The following is a 26,910-nucleotide window of genomic DNA, read 5'->3' on the forward strand; positions in this document are numbered from 1 at the left end:
GTTTCCATCTTGTCTAGCTCGCGATCCAGAGCAGATAGAAAAGTGCCGTCTTCGGCAAAGTTCTTCAGGACGTCAAGAGCTATCTAATGACTTAACATTTAGTTTGTGATTTCGCCGCTAGGTGACGCTAGTTGTCAAGTAAAATTTTAAACTTCTCTGGCTCGCGATCCAGAGCAGATAGAAGAGGGTCGTCTTCGGCAAAGTTTTTCAGGAAATCAAGAACAATCTGGTGATTCAACAATTAGTTGATGATTTCGCCGCTAGGTGGTGCTAGTTGTCAAGTAAAGTTTCAAACTTCTCTAGCTCGCGATCCAGAGCAGATAGAAAAGTGTCGTCTTTAGCGAAGTTTTTAGGAAGTCAAAACCTCTTGGGTGATTCAACATTTAGTTGATGGTTTCGCCGCTAGGTGGCGCTAGTTTTTAAGTAAAATTTTAATCTTCTCTAGATCGCGATCCAGAGCAGATAGAAGAGGGTCGTCTTTGGCAACGTTTTTCAAAAAGTCAAGAACAATCTAGTGATTCAACATTGAGTTGGTGATTTCGCCGCTAGGTGGCTCTTTGTCAAGTAAAATTTCAAACTTCTCTAGCTCACGATCCAGAGCAGATAGAAGAGAGTTGTCTTCGATAAAGTTCTTCTAGAAGTCAAGAGCTATCTAGTGATTCAACTATAAGTTTGTGATTTCGCCGCTAGGTGGTGCTAGTTGTCACATAAAGTTTCAAACTTCTCTAGCTCGCGATCCAGAGCAGATAGAAACGTGTCGTCTTTAGCAAAGTTTTTAGGAAGTCAAAACCTATCTAGTGATTCAACATTTAGTTGGTGATTTCGCTGCTTGGTGATGATTTCGCCTCTAGCTCGTGATCCAGCGCAGATAGAAAAGTGTCGTCTTCGGCAAAGTTCTTCAGGAAGTCAAGAGCTATCTAGTGAATTGATAATTAGTTGGTGATTACGCCGCTAGGTGAGTTGTCAAGTAAAGCTTCAAAATTCTCTATCTTGGGATCCATTGCAGAAAGAAGAGGGTCGTCTTCGGCAAAGTTCTACAGGAAGTCAAGCGCAATCTGGTGATTCAACAATTAGTTGCATGAAGGGCTTGCATTTTTGAGAAAAATGAAATCTTTCGTCGTTTTGTTTCGCTCTTCGCTCAAGTGCGCTAAGCAACGAAGCACAGACAAACAGACGTAACTTTTAGGGAACGTTCAAAAATTACGTCCAACATTTGGGGGAGGGGGGAGGGTCTACAAAAGTGTGACACTACGTGTATTAGGTATAGGGAACATGCGTGACAGAGGGGGGAGGGGGGTCTAGAAATCCCAAAAATTGATGGACGTAATATTTGAATCTTCCCTTAGAGGAAATTCATCAAAGCTTTTGCCCGGTATCTTTTTCATAAGCACACAGCCACCTGTTCGAAGAACCGCTCGAGATACTGTCGTTTACATGATTTAGCAACATGTACACTTGAAAACGTCAAAACGATCGAACACTAGCGCCTCTGGTGGAAGGATAGTGGAAATAAAATGAAATTTGAATTGATCTTTAAATGCACGTGCCAAGCCATGTTTAAGAGTGTTACGTCTGTTTGTCTGTGGACGGAGTCTATGTTATCGCACAGTAACACACAAATATGAATTTCAATATACAAAAAGTTTGCATCTTGGATCAAACATCCCTCTGAATTGTCAATCCTTCCCAAGTAACGCACTTGTCACATAAAAGTTACAGCAGCAGGTTTTTGTTGCGTAGAAGTCACTGTGACATGATTCCAACACCTTCTGACTTCTGTTTAACCAAAACCTTCTATGTCGTGAGTCGTATGTGACAAGGGTGTTACTCGGGATTACTATTAAGCAACAGAACTATTGCGGTGCAACATTAGCATACGCGCTGAAACACTAATAAATGCTACTTCCTGGTGGCGTTTCCTTGACCGGTCGCCGCTCGTTTACAAGGAACAAAAAGGATGACAAAAACGTTGATGGTCGACTATTTATCATTGAGGTTCATCCTCGGGTTCATCGTGGAACCCTTTACCGGCAATGAAAAAGTTAGTCGTCAATGTTGTTCTGTCGGGATAATGTGATTTTTTTTTGCACGGCGTTGAAGAGAACGACGATTGTCAACCCTGGTCTGGATCCAAGATAGAGATGTTCAAAATTCTATTTGCCAATTACCGCCATGTAGCGGCGAACTAACTACTAATTGATGAATCACCAGGTTGTTTTATAGTCTATACTTTCTGAAGAGAATTGCCAAAGATAACACTTTTCTATCTGCTATGGATTCCGAAATGGGAACGTTTAAAACTGTGCCAACTAGCATCACCTAGCAGCTAAATCACCAATTTATTGTTTAATCATTAGAATGCTCTTGGCTTCCTGTAGAAGTTTGCCGAAGACAGTACTATTCTATCTGCTGTAGATCCTGAGATAGAGAGTTTTAAAACATTACATGACAATTAGCGCCACCTAGCGGCGAAATCACAAACTATATTTTTTATCAGAAGATGGCTTTTGACTTCCTGAAGAACTTTGCCGAAGACGACACTTTTCTATCTGCTCTGGATCGCGAGCTAGAGAAGTTTGAAACTTTAATTGACAACTAGCGCCACCTAGCGGCGAAACAACCATCTAAATGTTGAATCACCAGATAGGTTTTGAGGAGCGGACCTAGTGTGATGGTTAGAACACTTGACTATCACGCCGAAGACCTGTTATCGAATCCCACTCCCGACAAACTCACAAAATGTGGGTTCTTCCTTCGGAAGGGAAGTAAAGCGTGGGTCCCGAGATGAACTAGCCTAAGGCTAAAAATCTAATTAATACAGATAAAAAAATAGGTTTTGACTTCCTAAAAACTTTGCTAAAGACGACACTTTTCTATCTGCTCTGGATCGCGAGCTAGAGAAGTTTGAAACTTTACTTGACAACTAGCACCACCTAGCGGCGAAATCATCAACTAATTGTTGAATCACCAGATTGTTCTTGATTTCCTGAAAAACTTTGCCGAAGACGACCCTCTTCTATCTGCTCTGGATCGCGAGCCAGAGAAGTTTAAAATTTTACTTGACAACTAGCGTCACCTAGCGGCGAAATCACAAACTAAATGTTAAGTCATTAGATAGCTCTTGACGTCCTGAAGAACTTTGCCGAAGACGGCACTTTTCTATCTGCTCTGGATCGCGAGCTAGACAAGATGGAAACTTTACTTGACAACTAGCACCACCTAACGGTGAAATCACAAACTAATTGGTTTATCACCAGATTGTCCTTGACCTACTGAACAACTTTGCCGAAGACAGCATTGTTCCAAATCAAGTAGATCTTGAGATATCGCATGTGATAACTTGTGAGTGCTTCTACTGGCGAGTGAACATAAGCAACGACTTCTACATAGCGCCTCTATCGGCTAAATTGCCAACTAATAGTATGTTAGTTTGCATTGTGTGGTAGATCTATTCTAGTACTACAACTTTGCCAAAGAAGGTATGGTGCTATCTTGTAATACTCCTGATATATTCGCTCACACCCCCAATTAGGCGAAATCCCATAAGATCTGGGATTCCTACAACACGGATTCCTACTGCACCCCCGAACTAACCGTGTAGTAGGAGTATAGACTGTATTGCGTTCGTCACGGGATAGCCCGTGGTCCAGTCAACAAATTTGTCGAAGACACCACCTACTTAAATTATCACGTTATTGAGATACACACATATACGTTTGTACTTTTGCATCCAGTTTGTATGCACACTAGCGCCGCCCAGCGATGGATTTGCCAATGATTTAGTTCATCACTGGACAGTTCTTGACCATGCCAACAACTTTGCCGAAGATACCAAGTTTTTATAAAGCAATATCGCAATAATATTTACAATCCCAACTATCTCATTTTTTATAAGGTACTTGCGTCTCCATCCAGCGACGGGTGGTGACGCCGCAGATGGCTGTTACCACCCTCTTCAACACGCAAAACGTGCAGTGATGCCAATTAAAGAAGCTAGAAATCATGCGAATAAAATGTCCATTGTTTCGAAATTTAATAACGCCCTTATCTTAAGTGCAACTAAAAAGTTGTCTTTTAACAAAATGTTCCCTAATATATGCACTAAATCTTCAGGGGGGGAGCGGATTTTTAGAGTTGCTTTAAAGTGCCTTTTTCTTCAAAAGTTTGAAAAGTTGGATTTCCCCATACTGAAAAATTGAAATTCCCATATAAAACTTCAAGTCGATTGCGGACTAGCTTACCGATTTTTTAGAATTTTTAAATTTTGCAGGGCTTCATTTGGGTCCATTTGCAACCATTTGTGACTATTCGGGATTGTGTATTCGCAATTTTGCAAAAATCGACACGGCCTAATGGCCATAGTGGTTCCCTATTTGGCCATAGTGGAAATTAGGAAAGCTTCCAAGCTTTGAGAGAAGAAAAAAATCTTTTAAGAATGAATAAGTCATCCATAGAGGATGGACAGCTGGAGCTTAAGAAAGTATGGAACAGAACAATATGCAATGTTTTTATGTGAAGGTTAATGCAGCGCGACACTAGAATACACCGATAATCATCAAACCAGGGCTTCCACATGGCATTACTTGGATTCTTTGACAATATTTAGTAATTGTAAGATAACTGAAATCAAGGTTTGAAGATTTTGAAATATTGAGGGTTAACTTCTCTCTCGGAAGCAAATCAGTAAGTTGATACCATGGCGAAATGTTCATAAACCCTTCGGGCAGTTCAGAATGTTGACTGCATTCTTCTGATACTCCTTATCTGTTTATTTGTGATTCAATTTTAAAAACTCACTATTGTGGTTATGCTTTCCACCATCATTGCAACAACATTCAACATATCGTATCACTTTCTTTTGCTCACAATCTCTTTTCAACGCTATTCATGTCCTAGCAACATTCTTCTTATCTGCTACAACTTCATGAAGCCTTGGCGCCATTAGGGCATCCCCGGCCTGCTATTTATATACTAATTCTTACACATCTCACCATGAACCGCGCGCCCGCCATTCCACGTGCGATATCCGAAGTACAAAAGAAACGCAAATTTGACTGCGAGCATCAAGCAATGACGATGAACGCCGGCAATGCCATGGCTCTGATGCGACGACGAAAGACCGCGACGTGGCTACCACTATTCTGGTATGTACCCAGTCCACTGCCTGTTGTGTAGAAGGTTGATGCGAATTTGATGCTCGTTTGATATGCAAATCGGGCCGCTACCGAGATCATACTTGCGCCTCCTAATTGCGAAGAAGCAAGTTTCAGCAAGTACAAACTGCTACTGCTGCAGGTATGCAGATTGTGCAGCTCCCTCACATGACGTGTCTCAACACCATGAGGAAGAGAAGAACAACGAGCGAGAGGTTGTTATATGTCTTTAGGTATTTAGTAGGGTGAGACATAGTCATTGTGAGATCAACGAATGATGTGCTTGATGACTTTGAGCTGTTGGAAACTCTGCAAACAATACCATGCTAGTACATAGAGTCAAAAATTTGATGAAATACAGATGAACATAGAGAAAAGTAAAGATATTCATTAGTGTCAAACAGAGGTTTGAGTTTATTCCTTCTCAAATATTTAACCCTGGTGTACTCGTGACCTTAGTTTAAAGAAAATGTGTAAAAAGTGTCTCTTTCAGTAAATATTCTGCTAAATTCAGCGTTGCTGGTTGAAAATAGTTTCGATCACGAATTTGGTCTTCATGGGAAAACGGTCATTGTGACCCACCCTATTAAGTGCATAGGGCCATGCAGCAAATGTGATGTTGCACCAAGCGACTTGGCAGACTAGAGGTTAAAATCATAAGCTACTACGGGTACATAGAGATTCCTGTTTTTGTTGTTTATTGCTATGCGACGCGCCGCTCCACAATCATGGTGTTGACGACAGCAACATCAACCAACAACAACAACAACAACGGCGCGCGTGGTGGCAGGTGCTTGGCTACTGAGATCTATACCGACCGTTTGTGCACCGCATGATTTGAGTAAAGTCGGTATGTGCGCTCTAAATTTCAGGCATGTTAGAATAGGTTGGATGGAATGTGCCACCTCAGTCAGCTGGCTGCAGCTTGTGATTATGGTGAGACGCTACTGAGCTATGAACGAACACGTAAACGGATTATAAGTTCGTTAGTTGAACTAGGTTACTTCCCAAGCTCTCGTGAAAGCTAATGCCATGTGACCGCGTTTGCTGTGGACTCCATCAGTGTTCGAGAACACGCTATCGACAGCAATAGGAAATTGTCATGCCTCCTCCCCGTAATAACTTGTCATTGCAAATGGATTTTAATTAGTCATGATTTTGGCTTTATTGCACCCGGCATGCAAATTTAATGACCCGGGATTGCAGCAGCCTCTTAACCTACGCACTGCACTCACTCAGTTTGACCCAGTTCAATTCCCATCCGAGACGGACGGACACGGACAGCTAGCTCAGTTGAAGGTGAGTGCAAATGTCACTCTCATTTGCTTGCGCCGAAAAAAAAGCAGAGCGACATATAGATCATGGCCAACTATCCACCTACTATACCCACACCACACCCGTCGAAAAATGTGATTTTCTGAGCCGTAGTGGTCTAGTGGGCGCTGAATTCCGCATCTGACGTAACGAACCGGGGTGGCCTTTTACGATTGCGATGCGATATATGGGTTGGCATGGCTCGTGCGCCGCAGAGTCCGGTTTTATAAAGAAGCCGAACCGGAGGAGGAGAACCGGTTTGTTTGATGAAGGCGCTTTGGCCGGGGACCCGCGTCGTATCACTAGAGGTACAACGCACCTCCGCCCGATGCATATACGCACGAGTCCGAGGGAGAGTGTAAACAAAACACATTTGCGCTAGATAAACACGCGCGTTTTAATAACAGAGTAAAATGGCGCGAAATATACTCCTCGGATTTGAATACGTACTATTCTTCATTACACCAACAAAGCTAGCCATGAAAATGTTTGACAATTCTCAGGTCATTTTGACAGACCACACATATGCACGAAAAGGACGGATCATATATTCTACTTTATCGATCTTGTTGCCGTCCTTTTCATGCTCATGTTACATCTGTCAAAATGACCTGTGAATTGTCAGTCATTTTGAGGTTAGGTTCGTTGGTGTAATAAAGAATTAAAAATTCGCACTCTAGAAACTCTAAGAAGGCAAGCAATTCCCGCAAAACTATTGAAAATTTGCAATAGGGGTTTTATCTAATTCCCGTCTATGGAAGCACCGACCAATAATGATCGATTTATTTTTTGCACCTTGACCAATTTAATATCAATTACTAATGTATCACTAAGCTTCCATAACATGTGAAAAATATTATTAAAAGAACTAAAATTTCCTTAAAATAGTAGGATTGATTATTTGTCCCTCGAATTCTGTTTCCGTCTAGTCTACGTCTATTTCGTCCACAACCTGATTTCAATTCCCGGCACACCTTCTATGTGGTACTTTGGAACATAAAATGGTCAAAAGTTATGTTTTGACACACAAAAAATCGGTCAAATTATTCGCAATCCACATCAAATCATGTGTTCAAAGCACTATTGAGCAGAAAGTTTTTGAATTAAGATGGATGTAGCTTTAAAATAACGACCAAAATATTTCAATTTTTATTTGTCCTCATCAGATTATGAAACACCATCACAGTGCAACAATGAAAGCTTTCTCTGCGATGTTTCGTATGCAGAAAGACCACGCACACGTTTCCTAGCATCCTCTCTAGGCGCAGACAATTGCTGTTTACATTTTACCGACGGGAAAAGGGTGATTTATTTAATTGATTGAACAGCTTTTTCTGCATTCTGCAGCTGTGAAATCCAACTTTGAAGTGCCACAGAACTTTTGTGAATCTGATGAAGTGAAAATGGAGCTGTGATGAAGAACAATTCGGCTGGCTGCTGCCTTCTTCGTACGCGAAACGAGAAAAAAATCAACTCGTGATTGAAGTGAAATTGAAACGTGAAATTTCGCGTTATTATTCGATTTCCAGTGCTATATGGGCAAGTTATTGATGGTAGTTTACATCTTTTTGCTTCCATTGGCAAAGTTGTGTTGAAATATCTATAATTATTGGTTATTTCCAGTCGCATATGACGGAAATTAGCGCATGTCTTATCAATAAAACATTATCCACAACAAAAAATGCAAAAATAATAAACAAAACACACAGTACTTCATTCCTTCGTTTTGAGTAGGGTAAAAATTTGAGCAAGTATCAATAAGTAAACAGATACCCTACATCGATGTAGTAATACTTTCTCCAAGCCACTAAATATGGATCAAAAAACACCTTGTTCAACTAGAGATTAGTACATTAACAAGAATGACAAAAGTCTTGGCAGAAGTAAATGTAGCTTGCATTACCAATGAAAAGAGGCTCTAAGTGTAAAAAAGGTCCATTTGAAAAGTTGAGCATGAATTAGAGCGTTCCATCCTGGCTGTCCATTTTGAACTGTCTTCTCCTACTCAAGAGCGTCAGCCATAGTATTTGTATTAGCGGTCTATTATAGGCGAAACGGGCTTGGCCTGGGCTAACTTTGCGTTTCCGGTCGGTCGGAAGTGGGAAAATATGCGTAAGCTTCAATTTCCTTGCGACAATGTCGCCCTTGGCGGGTATGGAGATACATTTTGTCATGTGAGGAACGTACCGGACGATAGGTATGGCGATAAACATGATATGTTATGAAGAGTACATAAGATGACGGGTAGGATTCCTGTTTCGATCGGAATCTTTTCTAAGTAGACTTCCAGAGCAGTGTACCATTGCCTCGCAATGCTCAAATTCATGCAATAGCAGGCTGAGAAAGCTCTTGAAATAATAACTGTGGAAGGGCTCAAAGAATACAGTGTGAAACAGAGCCAGGCCAAATTCCCGTGTAAACATAGAGCCATGAAGAAGTGTAGTTCGGGAAATTTCCGCTAGGTGACGCTAAAGAGTAATTTAAATATGCTCCTAAACAACAATAGGACGAAACGTACCTAAACAAGCGGACGATACGTACCCTATTGTTTGGTAAATATTAGGGTAAATTGCACTTCTGTAGACAGGTAGTCAGACACATAATTCCAGCGGCTCAAAGGAGAAATCACAGAAAAACAGACGTAACACAGATAATATTTACATCTAATATATTTCAGCATCCTGATAACTTATGAAGTTGCCGAGTTGGTGTCTTCGAGAAAGTTGTTCGGTTGTTCAAGGACTTACAGACCAAGGACCGTTTGATACGATATTCCACCAATAGGCAGCGCTAGTGAGCAATGCAAATTTTAAACCTCATATTTCAGGATTTTAAATACGTGGAGATTCTTGTGGGATTCCTAGGTGGTAATTTAGAATTCCTTTAGAAGTTTGTTCTGGGGTTCTTCCAGTAGTTTCTTTTGAGATTCCTGACGAGGTTTCATCTAGGATTCCATCAAGAGCTCATGCCAGGATTGCTCCTGGTATTTCTTACGGGTTTCTCCCAGAATTATACCTGGTTTGCTTGAGGAATACTTTCTAAGATTATTTCAGGAATTCCTGGAATTTTTCAAAATTTCTTCCGAAATTTCTTTAGAAATTAATTCCGAGATTAGTTTTAGAATCCTTTTTCAAAGATTATCCCAGCATTTTTTTCCCGAGATTTTTCCAAGATTTTGTCTCGTGGTTTCTCCACATTTTTTTTCCCAGGATCCCTCGAGGATTTCCTTCTGCGATTCCTCAGGGAGATATATCTGAGATTGTTTTTGGGGTTTCTTTTGAACTTCTCACTGGCGTCCTTCCAGAAATTTCTTCTTAGATTCCTAACAGGTTCCACCTTAGGAACTCCTCCCACGATTCCTTCTACGATAACTACTTGGACTTCCGGGAATTCCACAGGAACTACACCCGAGATTCTCCTTATATCTTCCGAGGAAAACCAGAAGGAAATCCTGTAGGAACTTCGCAAGGAATTCTAAAAACAAAAACTGGGCGAAGAATTTCTCAAAATAGTCCCAAATAAACTTCTGGAGGATTTCCATTAGAATCATCTGAAAGAGTTCCAGGATGAAGTTAGAGAGGAATTTCAAACGGAACTCTTGGAGGAAACTGGAAAAGAGTTCCTGGATGAATCCTGAAAAGAGTTTCTGAATAAATCCTGGAAGCAGTTTCTAGAAGACTTCCAGAAGAACTTTTCGGAATAAGTTTCAAAAGGAACCCCAGAAAGAGTCCCAAAAAAAATCGCGGAAGAAATTCCTGAAGAAATTCACGAAGGAATTCCTGAAGAAGTTCTAAAAGTAATTCCTGGCAGAAACCCTTATAGAACTCCTGGAGAAATCCCTGTAGGAACTCCCAAAGGAATCGCGGAAGAAATTCCCGAAAAAACTCTGGAAGTAGTTCCCGGAATCCCGGAAGGGGTTCTTTTGAGAATCCCGGTGTAATTACCGTAGGAATCTCGGGAGTAATTTTTGAAGTAATCCCCGAAGGCGCTCCTGGAAAATCCCGAAGAATTTTTTGGAGCAATACTAAAAGAAGTACTTGTAAAATTCCTAGAAGGATCTTTGAAACTATTCCTAAAGAAATCCCAGAAAAAACTTTTGGAGGAATTTCGCTTAGAATTCCTGGAAGGAATCCCTGACAGAGTTTAGGAAAGAGCTTTTGAAGGAATCCCGGAACGAATTTCTGATGCGATCCCTGAGGGAACTCCTGGCGGAATCCCGAAAGAAATCCCGGGTAGAATTACTGGAATTACTAGGAATACTAGAAACTTTAAGGAGAATCTAGGGTGGAATTCCTGGAGGATGAAAGAATTTTGGAATTCCTGAAATAATCTCAGAAGGTATACCTTAAGAAATTCCAGAAAAAAAATGTGGAAGAATCTCAGGAGTACATCCTTAAGGAAACTTAGCAAGAGCTCCTAAAGAAATCACAGATGGAATCTATTAAGAACTCTCAGATAAATCTCTTGGAATAACATCAGAGAAGCATCATTCCCACATCATTCAGAGAATCATCATTCCCACATAAAATTCCTGGATTAGTCGTTGGACATATTTGTGGAGGAACCGCGAAGGGTTTCTTGAAGAAATTCCAGATGCAATTCCTGTGAAATCCCAGAAGAACCTCCTACAGGGGTGCCACCATGCCGTCAACACTCGCGAACCCCATAGGGTCTGGGACCATTTGGGCAGGAGCATCTATTTTGGGCACTTGCTGTTATAACTCAGTCAAGTTTGAACCGATTGACTTGATTTTTGAGACACGTTCAGATACGCACAGTATCTAACTATGTTCAAGTCAATCACCGTCAACCGTACTGCCTGCCTATTGCGATTTTTGACATGTTATGTTGATCGGTGAGAAAAGTCCCGAGCCTATTCGTGACATACAAAAATCATTTCGTTTTAATTTACTTAGAAAGATATTTTTTCAAAACAACAATAAAACAAAATTTTCGTTTTTTTTTTAATATCTAAAATATAGGGTAAATGTTCCAAAAATGTTGTAAACAATAGTTCACGATATCTTTGGGGGGGTTTATTGTCATTTCAGTCTAATTTGGTCAATCAAAAACAACTATATGTTTTTTTTAACCCGACGTTTCGGTCCTTATTGGACCTTTTTCAAGGATTCGAAAATTGTTTTGTTTTAAGGATAAAATATAATAAATCATTTTACTTAAAATTTCGACTTCCTTGCACCCCTTTTCGCCGTAGTGTACCAGTTATGACTAATCCCATAAAGAATGCATGCAAATACTGTGAAAAGGAACCGAAGTTAAAAAATGTAACCATAAATGACACTGGGATTCTATCGTTGGCACACGCCGTAATAGTAGTTTTGGCTCCGTTTCTATATTTTTCCTGTAAAGAATGGAAACCAAGCTATCTTTTAACTAATTGATGACATTCGTTGATCTTCTCGCTATTTTTGAACAAATAGTTTTCCTTAGGTAGTGCCATAATAGGTAATTTAGTTTTTTTGCGCCAAATTTTGATTAATGCATGGTTCAATAATATTTTGAAGACCTTTATATTTTTTATGTCGCGGAAGTCCAAGGATTTAAATTTTAATGTCATAAAAAATGTCTTATCTTTTGGAGGAAATGTGTGACATTTGTTAGGGTGAACCTGCAAATGTCAAAAGATTTGAACATTTTTACAAATATGTAAAAACTTTGAAAATACAAAAATGCGAACATTGATTTGAAACCTACACAAATACATTTGGAACTTCAACGCAGATTCTGGCAAAAACTCCAACACTGCTATGGTCTTGCTCCATTTCAAAACTCCAGTATTCTCATTTATTAAAATAGATAGTTCATAATTCTTATAACTTTCAAGAAAATCAGCAGCTGTAAATTCCAAAAATTACTGTAATGCCTTGAACTTTTTTTTATAAAGAACCGCTTACAATTTTGGTCATAAAATTGACCCACTTATATCCAAAATTTTAATTTTGATCTGAATATCATTTTTCGGCGTCTAAAATCGATCTAAACATGTTTTGGAAGATGATTCTTTTTAATTAGCAATTTTGTGAATTTTGGTTTATGATTTTTCAAATTTTTATTTTTGAACATTCCTACACTTCAATATTTTTCCTGGATGTCTATTTCGTATACCAATTTTTGGAGACGAAAACATTTTGAGATTTCATGATGAATGTAAAAATATTTTAGTTTTAAGATATTATTATGGAAAAAATAATTTTCCGTGTATTTTTTAGGAAAATCATTAAAACTCTTTAACTCTACAATTCTTTTAATACAAAAGAATGGTTAAGCAAAAATTTAAAATACCTTAATTGTTGCGAATAAATACAAAATAAACCATGACATCTGAAGGCTGACCAAAACATCAAGTTTTCAATGATTTTTTAAAAAATGTTAATACGCCTTAAAAACACTAATAATCTTTTTGAGATATACAGAACAGTCCTAAATATAAAATATAAAAGTTTTAACTGCCCAGGCAAGAAAAATACAAAAATATTCAAACTATACCCCGTCCAAATGCGGGGTTTGGTAAAGCCTGTATCCGCAATAATCGGGACACAGAAGTAAGGCTGTAGCTCTGTATTTAATCGGTAAAATTGGCCAAAAAATTGGCTGAGAACTCTTTGGTTTAAGTTAATTATGTGTACCAAATTACATAAAAAAAAACTGTGGATGAAAAACAAACGGTCGTGGTGTTAAGCATTTTGTACAATCATGACCAATTGTCAATCGCATAGTAGATGGTACTTTTACGCTACAGTTCAAAGTTCTGTGAAAATAATTATAAAATTTCGTTAGCAGTTATGATACTTATTGAGACACTTTCAAAGCTACTGGTGTTCATAGAAGTGAGTGTTAGTGAAAATGTTTCGTGTTTTTCATGTGCGATGTTTGCCTACTCATCACTTTTGAATTTCTCTGCCAATGTTCATGAAATTTTCACAGAATGTATTTGATAATGTGTGCATTATGTCTGCAAAATTTGATGATTATTAGTATAGAAACAATAAACGGTGCTGACTAATTGCTGTCTGAGGGGCTAAAATAACGTTTAGTCTCAATACATGTCGCGACTATAAAATTGTTGATAGTGCGTCGATTTTTTTTAAATTTTGCCTATGCAACGAATGTAGATTGAGAAGTATGTGTTCAAAAATTTCAGCCATTTCCTTTGCCAAAATAAAAAGTTGCAGCGCTGACAAGCAAAACTAGGGGCTGTACCCAATTCAATGGCGCACATTCTACTCTTTCATTGCAACAACAAAAAGTACTGCACCGATTCACATTTAAAGACATTTAAAGTTGTTGTTGCGTACGTTTACAATACGCTAGCCGTTAGTGGAACTGGCAACCCTGAATTAATAGTAAGATATAACCGAAGAAGTGAATTGTTTCGGAGAGCTTCGGCAGTGGTTGACATAGAGTTGAACAAGGTGGTTAGGAGAATTGTCTTCTCGAAAATGGGAATGAAAACTGCAATGTAAGATGTCAATTTATGTACATAATCAAACAATAATTAGAAATAAATTTACAGTATTGAAGCTGCGTAAAATGAAAGCTGCTGTTGATAAGTTGTTTAATTCCGGAGGCGACAATATCCTAACAAACTTCAATAATTGCAACTCACCCACCGAAATCATCCCGCCATGGAGTATATACTGCGTGAACTTTCCCTGCTGGAAGACCAGGACAAGCTGTGGCGGCAACAGCACGAAGAAAAGGTAAAATGTATGGAGGAATACTACGTGCAACAGTTGGCAAAAATCGACGAGGAGTATGAAAAAGCTGCACTAAAAATTGAATTGGAATTCGAGGCTAGGAAGAAAGCGGTACTGCGGCAATACAGTGGGTGTAAGATCAGCAGAGACACGGTAGAAAACCCGATTCCATTATGCGACAAAACCCAGCCGCCAAATGATTGTAGGGTATCGCGCTACTTGGGCGGTGGTTTTCTTCGTCTGTTATTTTCGTCTGTTTTCCACTGTAACTCGGTCAATTTTGAACCGATTGACTTGAAATTTTGTACACGGGTAGATACTATACCTATCTCACCGCATTCCAAGAATTGTGTCAATTGGTTCAAGATTGACTGAGTTATAGTGGAAAACAGACGAATATAGAAGCCACCGCCCAAGTAGCGCGATTCCCTACCAGAACCAAAGCGTCAATTCAAAGTACAGCAGATTCTCCCAAACGATCTCCACCAACAAAGGCCGTACCAAAGCAATCTCCCGTTTCACCTAGCATCACGAGAGCCGATGATCCCGAGTTAACATCGTATCAAACGAACGAAGTGATCATCAAAACGTCATCAACAACTGATTCTATAAAATCAATTATATCTTTGGGCACCCAAACGCAGGCATCATCCGCATGCAAGCTATTAGAGCAGGAGGAGGTTATTTCAATGCCCATTGAAAGTAAGAGTGAAGTGAAGAGCGCAACTATCCATGAGAAGCGGCTCTCAGCTAGCCGCAGCACTCCAACTGCGTGCAAAAAATACGATGATGCTAATCAGGTAGCTAATCGAGTGGATTCGTCGTTCCAAAAGCATTGCGAGTTTCACCATTCTGTAGCATTGCCTTTCGATCCGGGTGGTTATTGTTTGGAGAAAACTTCTCAATGCGTGGCACAAAATTGTTTTGCATCCGTTTATTGATAAATTCAGTTCATTACCAGTTCCACTGGGGGGAGTGTTGCGTACGTTTACAATACGCTAGCCGTTAGTGGAACTGGCAACCCTGAATTAATAGTAAGATATAACCGAAGAAGTGAATTGTTTCGGAGAGCTTCGGCAGTGGTTGACATAGAGTTGAACAAGGTGGTTAGGAGAATTGTCTTCTCGAAAATGGGAATGAAAACTGCAATGTAAGATGTCAATTTATGTACATAATCAAACAATAATTAGAAATAAATTTACAGTATTGAAGCTGCGTAAAATGAAAGCTGCTGTTGATAAGTTGGTTCCCATACCGGGAATCGAACCCGGGCCTTCCGGGTGAGAGCCGGATATCCTAACCACTAGACAATATGGGAACCAGTTTGTTGGGGCGTGTGGTACTTTCGGAACTAGAATACCATTTTGAAAGCAGCTTCTATTTCAAGCAGCTTCAAAAACTGCAAATTTATTGAAGTATAATTAATTTAACAGTTAATAATTACCATATAAACTATCTTACGTTGTAGTATTAGTTCACGCACAAATCTCCCAACAGTGCACAATCCATCGTTGTTCTGCCTTCCACGAACTAAAACGCATTGCTCTTTATACGCTACTTCCAATATACATTTGCTCTATCGAACGTCGCTCTCGCTTCAGGGTTGCCAGTACCACAAGACCCTAACGAATAGGAACTGTTCGCAACATTCCCCCCCGTGGAACTGGTAACAAACTGAAGCCCATCTGCTGCACAATTTTTATCCGAAACTTCGAAATAAATTTGGAAACGTTGCACACAAGCCATGAACCTTCTGAAGATGGCAGCACCATACCATCGTGGATGTGAATTGTGGAACATACGCGCAAGTCGAGTTGACTCGTTCCACTGCTAGCTACAGTACAATACCCACCGGGATCGAACAGCAACGTTTTAGACTGATGACGATTGCCTTGCTTCCAGCGGCGGTGGCGGCGACGACGGCGGCGGCGGTAGCGGTGTTGCTCTTTCATCGTTGGATGTGGCTTTCGACAGGCTACCCGTATCACTCTAGTTGCAAAGGGCATTGTGTTTTGTCCCTGCTTGTACGCTGATGACGAATCAGCTGGTGTTGTTTTGATGATTTCTCCTTTCTTTTGGAGAGACCGATCACCGATGACGATGTTTTGTGAAACAGCTGATTTGAGCAAGAACATTGCTTGCGAGGTTTGTTCGGAAGAGCCTACTGGAATCGATACACTAGTGCAGTCTTTTTGCGGCTGGGCGTCGTCACTTTGTGGAATCGGTTTTATTACCTTTCCTTTGCTGACCGCATTCCCACTATATTGCCGTATCACTGCTTCTTTCCTAGCGCTGAATTCCAATTCCATTTTGCGTACAGCTTTTCTGAACTCCTCGTCGATTTTGGCCATGTCTTGCTCGTAGTGAAGCTCCATACGTTTCACTCGTTCGTCATAGTCCTTCCGCCACAACTCATTCTTCTTCTCTAGAAGGGAAAGTTCGTCAACCACACTTTCCATGGCGGAATGCTTCTGGTGGAGTACAACTTTTTGAAGTTTGTTGGGGCGTGTGGTACTTTCGGAACTAGAATACCATTTTGAAAGCAGCTTCTATTTCAAGCAGCTTCAAAAACTGCAAATTTATTGAAGTATAATTAATTTAACAGTTAATAATTACCATATAAACTATCTTACGTTGTAGTATTAGTTCACGCACAAATCTCCCAACAGTGCACAATCCATCGTTGTTCTGCCTTCCACGAACTAAAACGCATTGCTCTTTATACGCTACTTCCAATATACATTTGCTCTATCGAACGTCGCTCTCGCTTCAGGGTTGCCAGTACCACAAGACCCTAACGAATAGGAACTGTTCGCAACAGTTGTTATTAAGCTAAATTTGAGCAATTTTATTGTATCTATAACAGATTTACAGCTGTATTTCTGTGTCCCGATACAATCTCTAAAAGATCATGTATGAAGGATAATGACACGGTTTATTTTGTTGATTCTGAAATCAATGCTGTCCACTCCACGTGGACATTTGGCAGACCTTTACGGCCCTCTCCGTGGACAAACGTGAACTTTAATCGAAACCCCTTATCTCTCCAAGTTCTCTACATGGTATATGGATGGCTGTTTCATTGTTGTTCGAAGGTCTAAAATTTGCAATTGATAAACCATTTGATTCGGAACTCTGTGGGCTTCGTGGCCGTGCGGTTAGCGGCGTCAGTTGTCTAGGCGTTTCGTAAGCCTCGGAGTGCGGGTTCGATTCCCGCTCCAGTGAAGAAAACTTTTCGTCAAACGGAAAATCCTCCATTGGGCCACTGGGTGTTATGTGTGCTGTCCGTTGTCTCGTGTATGTAATGTTCAGTCTGTGCAGCCTCTGGCTGAAGACGGTGTAGTGTTTTTTTTTTCTACCATTAGGTGGCACTTTTGAGCATGACAAATTAAAAATTGGTGTACACCGGGGTGATTATTATTCATAGATATGGTGTTAACGGCCAAGTTATTCGGCATGAGCCTAAAGAATACAGACACAATAGAATCTACCCGACTAGAAGCACATAACAAGATAATAACAAAATTATGACAACTGCTGTTAGTAACAACAATAGATGATATAATTCTCTTATAAGGATTTTTCTAAGTAAAAATCCATAACACAAATTTATTACAATTATATCATTTTAGTAATAAAATTATAACAAAACTTGTTTACAAACAGATGTATAACATCATTTGTTATAATATTCTTTATAATATCGCCCTCTTAATGCTAGAACTAGGTAACTCGTTTTGGAAAGTACGGGTAAAAATGGCTAATAAAACTTATCCTGCTATAAAACAAACACTTTGTTGGTCTTAAAAGAAGAATCATTATGTGTTTTTGTAGTTTCAATCGACAAACTTTTGTTTATTGTGGTGAACGTTCAGATGTAAACAAATTTCTCGCGATTTCACAAAACCACTTACCTAGTTCTAGCATTAAGGGGACGATATAATCCTAACATAATTTCATAACACGTTTATTGCAATATTTGTTATATTTGTGTAAAAAAAATATTTCAGAATTTTTAAGATCTTTTGTGTTGTCGCGAACAAAGTTTGAAAATTTTTATTATTTTGGTCGTTCGAGCCAAGAGGTTTGTAACAAAACTTGTAGCAAATTTATTCTGAAATATTTAATCTTGTTATGATTATATCTCAACTTGTTATATTTTTTTAATTAGAACAAAACTTTTTAGATTTTTTGTTATTTTAACTACTATCGGTATATTTTTTAAAACAACCGTTGTTTCAAAAATCATTGTAACAAAATAAGGGGCTGTCCATTAATTACGTAAGGGAATTTTTGCGATTTTCTGACACCCCCTCCCCCCCCTTGTAAGATTTTTTGTATGAGAACCCAAAAAATTTTGTATGGCGCGTAAGATTTCTCAAACCCCCCCTCCCCCCATAAACCCTTACGTAATTAATGGACAGCCCCTAACACAACCTGTAATAAGTTAGTTTTTCCTATCTAGTCGGGTACAGACTTGCAGATGCATGGTTGAGTAATGCAATTTTAGCTTGTTTTATAGTGAATTTAGAGTACACCAATGAAATGACATTGTTTTAGAAATAAAAATGTTTAAATACAAAACCTCGCAGGCTACAGTGAATCGAGTAATCGATCCCACTTAGCCACTATTTGTACTGCGTCCCGCAGTACACTATGAGACAGTCCAGCATAAATTACTCCGTTCTGCAGCAATTGCAATAGAAAATTCCCCCTCACCAGATTCAGCAGTCTGTCGATACACATATCAAACCGTATCACACTACTTGGGGCCATTAGATCAGAGAATAAAAAAAAACTTGCACCGGAAAAATATGAAAAACACGAAGGCAGTCGGCCATTCGTTGACTGGCGACGTGGCTGACGGCTGATCGTGACTATAGGGCGGGCATTTCGACACTCACATGTGTGCTCTATTGCTTGCTCCTCGAGGCGAACTAGCGTGCGAGGTTTATGTCACACATCGGCGCTGGTTGGCTGGTGCTGGCGAGGGAATTTTATCTGTAGGCATAAGCAAAAAGTGTAGGAGCAAGCAAGCCTGGTTGTCTGCATTGATGCTGGAAATATTGAATTTATCGTCGAATCGTGTACAAATATCAGCAAGAATGGGAAAGATTAGACAACATACTGCGTTTGGTGCAGGATGTTTGTTTGAAATGTGGAAAACCTTTTAGCAGTTTCGATGATTTAAGAACATGTTAAAAAATTATTGTACATTGAAAAAGAGTTGTTTGTTCTTCTTATTTTTAACTTTATTAAGAAGATTTCCAAATCGTAGCTGGTACTTCTCCAAAACAATCTTCTAACTTTTTACAATTTCACCAAGCAGCATGCACTTTCCTAGAGTTATTTTATCGATAACTTCTAGATGAAACGTTGGCTTTTTAAGTGCTCGGTAATTAGGCTGTCAAGTCTAAGTTTTTCATCAGAGCTTTTTTTGGGGTATCGTAGAAGAAAAATCTGCAAACGGTGCAGGACGAAAACTCGAAAAGAAATTGCTTAGACATCCTGCATCAAAAACACGTGCCAACTTCAAAGATTTAGAGTGGAAGAATAGCACACCACACGATGCGAACATTCCTCAAACTGGGTATACTATTGCTCCCAAATTTGGTAGCAGAGGAGAGCTGCGCGACCTAATTTCAACAGCTCTAAAGCCGATTTTCATATTCTACACCCTCCCAGTAGTAGTGTTGCCACACCGCCCCCAATCGTTCCAATCAAACTGGTGCAAAGCAGGAACATCTCGAGGTAGGTATCATGTGGCAGCGGCACGGGCCGAGAGGGATTGTTCTTTTTATTTATACGGATTCGGCAGCCGAACCGTTCCAGCTGACCGACCATGCTCTCGTTTAATTAAGAAACGATTTGAGAAAATTTGGAAAATGGCCAAATTGTGTTGTTGTACCACTTTGGTTGAGGTAGTGTGGTTTTTGTTTTGCCGGAATCCCTACTTGCTCGGTTGGGGGAGGATTTGTGCTTCGGAAGTAGTGCCAATTTGGGACACCCACCGCCGCCGTCCACCAACCCGTAATCGTTTATCGGTCCCAGTGGAGTCGTCAACTCAAGGGCAAAACAAAGCTTGAATAACCCTTGCCGAAGGTACCGAAGCGAAAAGCGATAATGGTGCGTCGTGTCGTATCGGGTCCCGGCCCCGGGTTCGAATCGTTTATGTTCCAGAGCTTTTTCAAAGTTTGTGTCAGTTTGTGTTGGAGGCAACGGGGCGGAAGGATATCGTTCCCGGATTAGGACTGCAGCGCGTGATACTAATACGCGAAATGCCAATTCCTATCAGCTTGATCAAACTGAAGATTCCTCATAGCCTTTATCTTGTTTAGATAAAGATGAGAAACTATATTGAACAATCGTTACCATTTAAAAGTAAGTATTTTTGACAGGTGTTCTATATCAGAAACCAGGATGATTTGAATCACGAATCGTTATTCCTGGGATACATCAAACTAAATGTTTGATTAATTTTTTGAACATATAAATGAATTCAAGAAAAACGCCTGAAAATACTTATTAGACGAATGCTTTTTTTCCTCCCCCTGTTGGGGAAATTAAGCCACTGCGTCCAATAAGCTGAACTTTTGCGCATAAATAAACGAATGCTAAAAAAGATGTTGTCATAAAGACTCAGTTGAATTACTTAGGAGAAAATTAGGGGTTGCCACACAAAATCATTAAATATTCTCTGAAACACGACATGCTCGGATAACCACATTCATAAGCTGTTGAAAAACCGTCTCGCTCGAGATTTTTCGATTCGCTGTATTTTAAACGAAATTCCCAGTGACAGTTCTAATGGGTTTCCTAAAGTTATCCAACTGGATAACTGACACTGAGGAAGATTGCAAGTGGTAGTCGAAATACGCGTATCTGTCAAAGAATAAGCAAAACAGGGCGGAATTAGGAAGTACGTAACTGATTACACTCATTCGAAGAGGGTATTCTGCTCGGTACAAAATAGTTAAGTTTATTTTGTTAAATTTTTGTATACGATGGAACAAGGACAATATGTAGACGTGTACAAAAATTCATGTCAATTGGAATAAAAATGGCTGAGCTATAGCGAAAAGCTGTCCTCGCCCAATTAGTACCGTCTTCTTCGAGTTACTTCTGAAGAGTAGTGTGCGGTAGTTCGGCAGCAGCAAAGTTTCGCGCGCTCGCTTTGCTAGATTTTTGCGATTTTTTTTTCCTCTTCCCTCTGCGGGGCTCCGACGACGGGACGCCAAGCAGTCAGTAGTGTGCGGTAGTTCGGCAGCAGCAAAGTTTCGCGCGCTCGCTTTGCTAGATTTTTGCGATTTTTTTTTTCCTCTTCCCTCTGCGGGGCTCCGAAGACGGGACGAGTGTGCGCGCGCCGTGGTTCGAGTCGGTTCCGAATTTTTCGCTTCCCTTCGGCGCTAGTTTCCAATACACTTTTAGTTGATAATAAATATTTTCTTTCATTTTTTCCATTTACACAAAAGAGTGAAAAATGTTACTTCGGGTTCGCCGGTCGAGAAAAAATCCGGGCGCCGACAAGTGAGTCGCGTTCAGTGTATTTCTGTGTGGAATAGACTAAAGGTTTCTGCTCCCTAGTGGAGTGGAGACGCGCGATAGAATTTTCTTTATGGCTAGGTTTTGCGTCGAAAAGTGGTCGGTTGTTAACGGCGGTTTGTGTATATTGATCCATTGTCAAATCATATCACCAACCATAGGTGACTCCCGGACTGACAATGTACCTTACCCCACTAACAAAAAAATCCTTCCTGAGACAAACGTGGGGATGCAGCGATTCGCGGTCTTTATAACAACGTTTGTCTTACTAACATTCCCTTCCATCCTCGATGACCGTAAGGACGTAGCCGGCGCCGTTATTGACCTTATTAAAGTTGAGAGCTCTCGACCTGTGTACATTGAGAATAGTAAGCTAGTCCCAAGCCCTATTCATTGGTTCCTTGTGCAATTTCGATTGCTCTGGTCAATCACGGAGTAGCAACTACGAATTGTGCGGTCATCTATGCTCATGCTCATGCTCATGCTCTTCTTCGAGTTACTTCTGAAATTAAATAATCTATTAAACAATTTGTGGGAAAGTTCCCAGACAACCAGGAGTCGCATAAGGATGCAGGTATTATATCATATAAAGTGCTATTTTAAGTAACTACCGCATATATGTATGTACAGCGGAGTGATAATTCTCGTCACATGATGTTATTTTTTAACTTATTGCGATGAACATAACTTATCCGCATGATCGTGCGAAGGAACTCACGAAGTATCAAATAAAATGTGCCTAATTACGTGCTGCGATGATTATACGACTTTACTTGATACTTTATCTTATTATGTTAGTTTAATCCGCATTGGTGTAAAGATAAAGTCGCATAAATGAACGTAAAAGTGAACATACAAACTCGTATACGTTGACATAATGTAATTTAAGCTGTGATAACAAAGAAAAAGCTGCTGTTGGACCACCGTTGAAGTTCTAAAAAGTTAGAAAGCTGCAGGGAAGTGAATAGCAATCATTACTATTACAAAGTATGTATTTTTGTTTCGGGGCGCTAACCATGTAGTAGTAGTGAAAATAATGCAGGAAATCACGCTTCGTCGTTTTCAACTCAAAACAGTCTACCAAACACGTACAACACAGTTAAACCATGCGCATTTTAACTAACACTAATGTGAGTTAGAATGTCATGATAATCAGACTGTTTTATAAGTAGTGTTTGACCTTAAGTGTAAAGTTCGGCTCATTAACCTAAAGGTTATTAGTTCGACAGTGATGTGATTTTTTATGTTGTTTTATCAGACACTTTAAAAGAATCCCAATCTCTAGGAGAAATTCTTGAAGAGATTTTGAAGTGGAAGCTATACAACTTATCTAAAATTCTGTCAAAAAATCATCTGAATTACTTGTTGTTTGTTTTTTCACAATTTTAAAAACCATCTGATCTATGTAATTCAAAGAAATGTTTTGGTTCAAAAGCAAGACTTTGTTTTTTTGTCTTAAGTTTTTTTTTGGTTTGAATTTTAAATTCATTTGCATGTCCCATCTCAATTATCCCAGAAATTCCATAATTATTCTTCAAAGAAATACTCGAGGATTTTTTTTTCTGAAAATGTTCCATTATTTTCACAAAGAACTCCTTCCAGGATTAACCCATTTACGCCTATTTCGGGATCAGATGCCTTGAACGCCCAGTGATCTATTCATAGATCAGTAATTTTAGCGATAACCGTGGAGAAATGAGGCATGTTGGTAGAAGTGTCTCTGCAAAGTTATTGAGGAGGTCAGGAATTCTACGATAGTACATAATTTAGTACATTATTTGCTCTTTTTACTTTGATAGGCTTTGATAGCTATTGCCAGTATCGACGCGCTCGTGTTGTGAATATCAAGCGTGGTTGTGATGCGTAGTGTACCTAGCATAAGTTGAAACCATTCTTGGATTAAGTGCGAAGTCTCTGGAAAAGTTGATCAAAACATCAAGAACTATCCGAAAGTGAACTTGTTTATTCTAGGTTTATCCACTAGGTGGCGCTAGTGAGTCTTAGAAAATCTAAACTGCTGTATCTCAAGAACCAAACAACTTAGAAGCATTTCGTCTTCGACAAAGTTGGTCAGGACATCAAGAGCTGTCCGATAATGAACTGGGTAATAGATTTATCCGCTAGGTGGCGCTAATGGGTCTAAAAAAATCTTAACTATTGTATCTCGAAAATCTAACCATATAGAAGATTTTCGTCTCCGGCAAAGTTGATCAGAACGTCAAGAACTATCCGATTCTAGGTTCATCCGCTATGTGGTGCTTGTGAGTCTTAAAAATTCTAAACTGATGTATCTCGAGAATCAGACGACATAGAAGAATTTAGTTATCGGCAAAACTGATCAGGACATCAAGACAGGCCCGTGCACAGAAAAGGCAACAAGGGAGGGCTTTTTCCTAATTTTGACAAAGGATGGAGGGGCCCCTAGTGGAAGGGACATCGGCAATGGGAGGGGTTTAACCCCCAAAACTCCTCCCTTGTGCACGGGCGTGCATCAAGAGCTAACCTATATCGAGTTAGTTGATTCTAGGTGTATCCGCAAGGTGGTCTTAGAATTCTTAAACTTCTGTATCTCGAAAATCTGACCATATAAGATGATTTCATCTTCAGAAAAAATGATTGGGGTACACTAAAACCCCATTTTACGCTCACTTTATTTGCATCCCCCCCCCCCCCCCCCATTTACGCACTAATTCCAAAATAAAGCCCCCCCCCCCCTTTTACGCTCCTTAGGCGTAAATTGGGGTTGTAGGTATTCGGAACATCTAACATGTGATACATACTAGAAATTTGAAGTTGTTTCTCAAATTGCTCGTCTCAAGGAGCACTAAAGCCTGCGCACTTTAGAATCGGTACACTTTCAACCGGCTGCCGCTCAAAAACGGAGTCACTTGGAAAAAAGTGTTGTTGGAAGCAATTGAAGCTTATCTATTGTAGATTGTAGGAAAAGTATAAAATTTGCTGTTTTTATATTTTTAGATGAACTATTGATCTGAATTCGTAAATAGTGCCAGTTTTTTCTGCACACATTGAGCAAAAACCAATCATTGTCAGATTCAAGATTTGTGTAGGAATATATAATTATCAAACCCACCAATTACGCAGTATATAATAGTTCTTGGTATTATGATTGTTGATTAAGGGAGGTAAAATATTCCATAAGTGTTTTAAAATTTCCAATATAGCTATGGTAAGCCTTTGAAGGGTTTTATGGAAAATCAAAGACTTGCATAGATATTTAAGGTCAGAAAAGTTGTTTTCGCATAAGCTTTAGTTCGGCAAATACGCATACGGGAAGGATACTATACGATTAGTATTGTTATACAAGAAATCAATTATTTGATGCAGAACAATATAATTAATCGTGGCTCGAAAGCTGTATGGACTATTGCTGACAAAATTCATTATATGTGTTTTGATGGCGTGAAATATCTAACGATTTTTTTTAAATAAAACTGAATCTACTCAGAAGTTTTTTATTTGTGATCATAGAATCACATCTACAGTTCCATAATCAATATGGTTTTCAGTGTTTTATCCATTAAAACTATCTTATTTTAGGCTTATTATGAGGAGTTAGCCTTATGACTGTTAATTTCCGACTACTGCGAAGGAAGACTGCTAATAATTCCAAAAATAATCCAGGTTTCGATATGAATTAAGTTGGGCCACTTGAATTGGGGAATTGTAGATCCAAAAAACGATCTCAGGAAATATTTTTTCATAAAAAATTAGTGTGAGTAAAATTATGTTTTGAATATAGCGTGAATGTCCAATAAGGCTATAAGTTTATTATGGTCTTGTGAACCATATTTGTCAAAAGTTTAATGTCGTAACTTGTTTTGAGCATATGTTTGATGAGTATAATTTTGTTTCTTGTGGAAATATCAGCCCGTAAGCTGTGAAATTTGAAAATATTGACGATCATTGGTTTGTGCAGAATAAAATGGCATGAATTTCACATTCAGGTCAAAATTTTATCTTGAACAAATAAAAACTGATTTTTTCATATTTTTCCTACAAAACACAATGAATAAGCTTCATTTGCTTCTTACAACATTTTTTTCTAGGTTAAACCGTTTTTGATCTGCAGCCGGTAGAAAGCGTACCGATTCTAAAGTGCGCAGGCTTTACCACCAGCAGTGTTGCAAAAATTAGTGGTTCTTGAGTGACGGGTCACGCGAACTTCTCAAGATTCGATTTTTTCGGATTCTACATCGCAAGGAGCATGTACATTACATGTATTACAATAAAGTGGTGTTGCACAGATCAGTGGTTCTGGCCATGCTAGTTTCTCAAGTACCGAGAGTGCGATTAAAAAGTGGAAAAGGTTTTCAGATTCTGCGTCTCAACCAGCACCTACCACAGTATAGTGGCGCTGCCAAGTTCAGTGCTTCCCAAGTTGGGGTCACGGGCCATGCTGATTTCGCAAGAACTGAAAGCTCAAGGAGAAGTAAATGTTATTAAGATTCTGCATCTAAAGGAGAACTTAGTACAATAAATTGGTGTTGCAAAGCTCAGTGATTCCCAAGCTTGAATTATGGGCCATGCTAATTTAGTATGACCCGAAACTTCTTGGAGAAGGTGTGAATGATTTTTGGATTCTAGATCTTAACGAGCACTATTTGCAATAAAGTGGTGTGGTAAAGCTCAGAGGTCTCCAAATTGGGGTCACGGACCATGTTAATTTCTCATCAACCAAAACTTCAAGGAGTCCTCAAGGACCACTTTTTACAATAAATAAGTGTTACAAAGCTTGGTGGTTCCCAAGCTGAGGTAACAGTCTGTTTGACGTTTAGTAATCTAGTATGGGTCTGTTCATAAACCACGTAGACCAAATTTTGGCCATTCAAACGCCCCTCGTCTCTCTGAAGCACCTCTTGAGATATCCCGCAATCCTCATGAGCATGTCTGAAACTTCCAGAAATGACTCTAGGACCCCCTGGAACCTCCGCAACGCCCTTCAGCCCTCCTGGGATTCTTTTGCGAACTCCCCCTGGACCCCTCTTATAATCCCGCTGGAATCCCCTGAGAATCCCAGAAATTTCGAGAAACTCCTGAAATGCCTCTTAGACCGGCTGAAACGCCCTGCGACACCTGCGAGAGAAATAATTTCATTTCGTTCTCACACTTCCGGCTTTTGAGAAATTCACGTGGCCCATGACCCATAAATTAAAAACCACTGA

The 26,910-nt window shown here is 39.5% G+C and overlaps 2 protein-coding genes and 1 non-coding gene across 5 annotated transcripts in view; all 3 read right to left on the reverse strand.

The window, feature by feature from the left end:
• LOC109623404 (beta-1,4-glucuronyltransferase 1) overlaps positions 1-26,910 on the reverse strand; it is a 416,723-nt gene that overhangs the window by 310,203 nt on the left and 79,610 nt on the right. The window lies entirely within an intron of this gene.
• Trnae-cuc (transfer RNA glutamic acid (anticodon CUC)) lies at positions 15,432-15,503 on the reverse strand. Its single transcript has one exon. It is a non-coding gene; the product is annotated as a tRNA-Glu (tRNA).
• On the reverse strand, positions 15,808-16,882 carry LOC134285990 (uncharacterized). The gene is made up of 2 exons (XM_062847552.1): positions 16,819-16,882; positions 15,808-16,756 (listed from the first exon to the last, which is right to left on the reverse strand). The coding sequence occupies exon 2, from the start codon at positions 16,642-16,644 to the stop codon at positions 15,808-15,810; it is 837 nt and encodes a 278-aa protein (XP_062703536.1). The 5' UTR covers positions 16,645-16,756; positions 16,819-16,882.

This window comes from Aedes albopictus, chromosome 2, assembly GCF_035046485.1.
Source record: "Aedes albopictus strain Foshan chromosome 2, AalbF5, whole genome shotgun sequence".
Taxonomy (NCBI): domain Eukaryota; kingdom Metazoa; phylum Arthropoda; class Insecta; order Diptera; family Culicidae; genus Aedes; species Aedes albopictus.